The sequence below is a fragment of the Culex pipiens genome, chromosome 1 (genome assembly GCF_016801865.2).
Source record: "Culex pipiens pallens isolate TS chromosome 1, TS_CPP_V2, whole genome shotgun sequence".
Lineage (NCBI taxonomy): Eukaryota > Metazoa > Arthropoda > Insecta > Diptera > Culicidae > Culex > Culex pipiens.
Window position 1 is genome coordinate 49,618,201 of NC_068937.1, and position 5,816 is coordinate 49,624,016.

Genomic DNA, 5,816 nt, shown 5'->3' on the forward strand with positions numbered 1-5,816 from the left:
CCCGAAGAATGTTGTTTCTGGAGCGCAGTTGTATTAGGGCTATGCAGTAGAAGTTTTTAGTTTATAATTAAAAAAAAATCAAAAATGTGTACTGCCAGAAAAAATATTAAACAGCTTAAAAATTTTTATAGGAATTTTGAAAAAAAAAAAGGTTTTGCATCATTTTTAACAAGGTTGCCATATGCAAAATTCAATGCAAGTATGAGTGACGATTTATTTTTGAGGTTTTTGCAAGGGTTTTTTAGCGACGATCCACCCTAATTCTCAAAAAAAATCTTTGGATAACTTTGATAATTTACCTTGTATGCTTCCTTACGAATTAGGAACGTGGAAATGCTTTTCCTATTTCAGATGGCTTGCGGATCTTAAAAATAAAATACCGTTAGAATTTTATTTTAACTATATATTATTTAATTTATTGCGTTACAAAGTTGGCGCATCGGTCATTGCACTTTATTCCTATTATCGTAACAACTGGCAGTCATCCTTCTCTCTCGCAACGTTTCAACGAAAAGATCATCTGCGTCGTCTTTATTCGTTTTAGTAGTTTGTACCTAAAAATCGTTTGGCCGGTTTTGTTTTGGTCTTGTCGGCAGACGTGCATCGGCACTCAATAGCACTTGACAGTTTTTCTAAGGCCATGGCTTGGTAAAGGCACCTAATCGATTTGTTTTACACAATAAGTATGTTTTTTTCATTGCACTATAAGTTACTGAACGACCGAAACCTTTATCTTCGCTTATTCGCCAGTTTTAGCGATGAAGTGCTATTTAAGTGCTAAATAGCACATTTAAAACTTGAAATATTTGTGTTATTTAAATTACCGGGTCCGTGGTGTAGGAGTAAGCGTGATTGCCTCTCACCCAGTCGGCCTGGGTTCGATCCCAGACGGTCCCGGTGGCATTTTTCGATACGAGATTTGTCTGATCACGCCTTCCGTCGGACGGGAAGTAAATGTTGGCCCCGGACTAACCTAAAAAAAAGGTTAGGTCGTTAGCTCAGTCCAGGTGTAGGAGTCGTCTCCCTGGGTCCTGTCTCGGTGGAGTCGCTGGTAGGCAGTTGGACTAACAATCCAAAGGTCGTCAGTTCGAATCCCGGGGTGGATGGAAGCTAAGGTGTAAAAAGAGGTTTGCAATTGCCTCAACAATCAAGCCTAAGAACACCTAGTTTCGAGTAGGTATGTCGCAATCGAGAACGCCAAGGCAATGCTGTAGAGCGAATAATTTGATTTGATTTTTTTTTGATTTGAAATTACTATTATTTTGTTGGTAATGCACATTGTATAGTGGAAAACGATAAATATAGACATCGAACTAAAGTTTGATGTGTTGCACAGTGAGCAAAGATTCACTCTGCCGGTTTGCTTAGGGCATCATCTCAAAATGTAGTGAAGTGCTATTGAGTGCCGATGCACGTCTGCTTGTCGCTTTGTCTAAAAGTCCAACGAATTCACGGTGGTGCTTCCGAACCCGGACGGGGTGCTCCCGAAGGAATCCTCCGTTTCGAATCCATCAAACGCACCCAAACCGGAAGCAGTAGCAGCTGCGGCAACGGCGGAAACGGCTGCAGCAGCGGCAGCTCCAGCATTGTGCCCAGCATCGCCAACCGATGCGGCAGAAGCTCCTGCAAAATCAGCCGACAAGGAACCTGCGCCAGCACCTCCGAAGGCTCCAGAACTAGCTCCAGCAGCAGCAGAGGCTCTGTGTGAAGGATTGAGGTTAGGTAAAGTTTGCTAAACTAAGATTCAAGCTTACCCGGCCTGGGCGGCGGCACTGGCTCCGTTGTACTTGATGAAGTAGACCTCGGGCTTGGCACTGGCGTAGGTGTCGACAGTGGCATCGGCAGCGGCCTTGCCCTCCGCCTCGGAGTTCTTCACGAGCACGTACACGATGGTCTTCTCCTGGGTACGGGTACGAGCGGCGGCACGGGCAGCGGCTGCGGCCGCAGCGGACGGGGTCTTGATGAACAGCACCTTGTAGTGGGTCTGCGGCTGGATCTCAACGCGAGCCTCTGGCTCAGCGCCAGCTTCCGCTTCCGGAGCGACGTGGTAGTAGAAGTGCTTCTTCACAATTTCCGGCTTGACGAAGTACTTGACATCGGCAGACGCCGTGGCGCTGGCTCCTCCGAAACGGGTTGCAGCTCCAGAGCTAGCGGAAGCAGCGGCCAGACCAGCCTGATATCCAAAGTCGTACTGCGAATCTCCGGCTGCGGCAGCTCCCGTTGAAACGGCTCCACTGAATCCTTCAGCGCTCAGCGATTGGAAGTTGGTACTGCCATCCTGCTGATCGTAGCTGGTCACTCCGGCAGCATTGGCCGCGGCAGCCTTCCGCAGCTTCAGCCCGATGTCGGCAGACACGATCGCCAAACAGGCAGAGAATAGCTGGAAGAAGACACGAGACGCTGATTTTTACGAATCTTTCAAAAGAGGATCACACTTCTGGGTCGAGGACACCTACCACGAAGGCACGCATTGTAGATGTTGCTGCTCCTAGATCGAAGAAACGAACTCAAGTGACGATGAGATAACACTTTCGCTTTTTATATACCAACAAGTCTACGAGGGTGGTGGGCATTTTTGGCGCCAAAACTTGTTCTTCCACTAGTTTGAAGACGCGCTACCAACTACTAACCTAACTCAACTTTTCGATCTTGGAGCGAATTTGTCTATTGTCTTTCAAATCTGAAGATCACCCACCAAAAGGTGAGACTAAATGTGAATCATTATTGGTTTTATTAGCGATGCGGGTGATCTGACTAGATGACATCTTCCGCGTGATAATCAGATCCAGAAATGTCACCATCGGGATGATCTTTAGTGAACATTATGATCATTAGTCACTTTGGTATGATTTACCCTTTAAATTGTTTCTCTCTTATCCGGGTTCGAAATTCTACCTTCAAAAAAGTCTTGTCTCTATTCTAGTCTTCTAGTTTTGTTTTCTTCCACTTTTGTTTTCTTCTACATTTGTTTTCTTTTACTTTTGTTTTCTTTTGTTTTCTTCTACTTTTGATTTCTTCGACTTTTGTTTCTTCTACTTTTGTTTTCTTCTACTTTTGTTTTCTTCTACGTTTGTTTTCATCTACTTTTGTTCTCTTCTATTTTTGTTTTCTTCAACTTTTGTTTTCTTCTACTTTTTGTTTTCCTCTAGTCTTCTAAATAGTTTCTCTTTTATCCGGGTTCAAAATTCTACCTCAAAAAAGTCTTGTCTCTATTCTAGTCTTCTAGTTTTGTTTTTTTCTACTTTTGTTTTCTTCTACATTTGTTTTTTACTACTTTTGTTTTCTTCTACTTTTGTTTTCTTCTACTTTTGTTTTCTTCTACTTTTGTTTTCATCTAGTTTTGTTTTCTTCTACTTTTGTTTTCTTCTACTTTTGATTTCTTCTACTTTTGTTTTCTTCTACTTTTGTTTTCTTCTACTTTTGATTTCTTCTACTGTTGATTTCTTCTACTTTTGTTTTCTTCTACTTTTGTTTTCTTCTACTTTTGTTTTCTTCTACTTTTGTTTTCTTCTACTTTTGTTTTCTTCTACTTTTGTTTTCTTCTACATTTTGTTTACCTCTAGTCTTTCAAATCGTTTCTCTCTTATCCGGGTTCGAAATTCTACCTCAAAAAAGTCTTGTCTCTATTCTAGTCTTCTAGTCTTCTAGTCTTCTAGTCTTCTAGTCTTCTAGTCTTCTAGTCTTCAAGTCTTCAAGTCTTCTAGTCTTCTAGTCTTCTAGTCTTCTAGTCTTCTAGTCTTCTAGTCTTCTAGTCTTCTAGTCTTCTAGTCTTCTAGTCTTCTAGTCTTCTAGTCTTCTAGTCTTCTAGTCTTCTAGTCTTCTAGTCTTCTAGTCTTCTAGTCTTCTAGTCTTCTAGTCTTCTAGTCTTCTAGTCTTCTAGTCTTCTAGTCTTCTAGTCTTCTAGTCTTCTAGTCTTCTAGTCTTCTAGTCTTCTAGTCTTCTAGTCTTCTAGTCTTCTAGTCTTCTAGTCTTCTAGTCTTCTAGTCTTCTAGTCTTCTAGTCTTCTAGTCTTCTAGTCTTCTAGTCTTTTAGTGTCTTTAGACTAAAAAGCTGAAGCCCGTTTTTGGGGTGTTATTTTGATTCTTATTATATTTTTTATAGAAAATCTCTTTAGACTTCAAATTTTAAGTCCGTTTTTGAGGTGTTATTTTGATCCTGAATATTCTTTCCACGATTTATGTCTCCAACCCAAATTAATGATCATTTGAAGCACTTCTGAAGTGGAACATCGTCGCACCATCGAAATCAATTAATTCCAATGATTGCCAAGAACATTCCGAAATCGGAACCGCCGGCATGACGAAACTGTGTTGTGTTCCCGCGCTTACATACTAATGATTTCGACCATTAATCATTGACCGATGGGAAATGTACTCGCTACTGGTCAGCTCCTTTCCGTACTCATGTGACGAAATTGCCTACCGACAGTCGGGTGGGATCGCGTGTGCCAAAATTTGCCCACATTAGTCACGATCTGGTGGCAGTCAATGGGACTTGGTGGCCGCCTCAACAAACTCGCTCGCACATGATGAATCAATTAGAGGCTGGGAAATTATCGAACCAGAATGGACTCCCGAACCGATTAATCATTTCGCGTGATGGGTTGGAAAATGTCTTATTTGCGCGAGATGCGTGCGATTTTAGGAAAATTGGAAAATTATTCCAAACGATTGAGCACGAGCAAATCTTGCAATGAAGGACATAATCCAATTTCAATTTTCAATCAATTTCCGCTCCAGAAAGAGGATTGTAATCCGACACCACCAAAGCGGTGGCCACTTGCCACCACGTATAATCCTTTCAGCCGGGTGTCGAAAAATTCATTTTCCACTCAAAAAAGCAGATTTTAAAACCCAAAATCCGCCAGAATCGGATACGATACGCGGAATCAACTGGGCAAACGAATCAAATGCACGTGTTTGCATTTGTCACCAAACATTGACCACTTTTAAGGGGAAGCTCCCGTTGAAACCATCGGTGAAGCCTATGTTTTCGTACTGGAATTGACATTGTACCTATTTTCGACCTAATTTAGGGTAAAAATAGAAACACGAACATAAGACGATTCAATGCGCATTGCCTGTTCATGAAAACTTCCCCCTCATCGTATTCCAAAAAGTTGCTACTTCCCTTCGTCAAAAGTGAACCCCGGGCAGGAAGGGGGAACTCAACACTGACACAGCTATGCCGTGTGATGTCATAAAAGGTACAGTACTTGCAAGAGAAGAGCAGAACAAAACAACAATCGGTCCTTGTTCGCCGTGGTCCTGTACCGAGTCTAGCAAATGCTAGCAGGGGTTCAGCCTGGCAGTGCCTTTTATTGCGGAATCCCGGCTGACAGATATGACAAAATACGACCTAATTCGGCGGAGCAACGGAGACAATATCCGCCGCCAACCTTAAGGTTCGCGCGCGACCACGGCGGTTGTAACGCATCAACGAGGTCATCATTGCTCCGTTCCCACAAACCCCCTCCGGATGGTTGATCTAATCGGCGGAGGTTGTCCGGGAGTCAAATTAGACTAAAACAAGGGGAAAGTGTTGCGGCGCGAGCACTTTGGTTTTAATTAAACGCAGGACATTTTAATCCGAGCTGGGTGATTTGAGTTGGGAATGACCGCCGGGGAAGATTTGGGAATGTCGTCCCGGTGGATGGGTTCGAGGGATCATAAATTGGTGCACTTTATGGGAAATGTGACGTTTGACGGGGTTTCGGGGGGGATGTCACATCTTAATTTCTTGTAGTATCAATTGAACGGAAGCTGCACTTCTAATACAGACTTCAAATTCTAAGACACTGTTCGGTGTAATCAATT

The 5,816-nt window shown here is 42.8% G+C and overlaps 1 protein-coding gene across 1 annotated transcript; it reads right to left on the reverse strand.

The window, feature by feature from the left end:
• Positions 1-1,419: 1,419 nt before the first annotated feature.
• LOC120419687 (glycine, alanine and asparagine-rich protein-like) lies at positions 1,420-2,639 on the reverse strand. The gene is made up of 3 exons (XM_039582473.2): positions 2,457-2,639; positions 1,755-2,380; positions 1,420-1,700 (listed from the first exon to the last, which is right to left on the reverse strand). The coding sequence occupies exons 1-3, from the start codon at positions 2,469-2,471 to the stop codon at positions 1,433-1,435; spliced, it is 909 nt and encodes a 302-aa protein (XP_039438407.1). The 5' UTR covers positions 2,472-2,639; the 3' UTR covers positions 1,420-1,432.
• Positions 2,640-5,816: the final 3,177 nt, after the last annotated feature.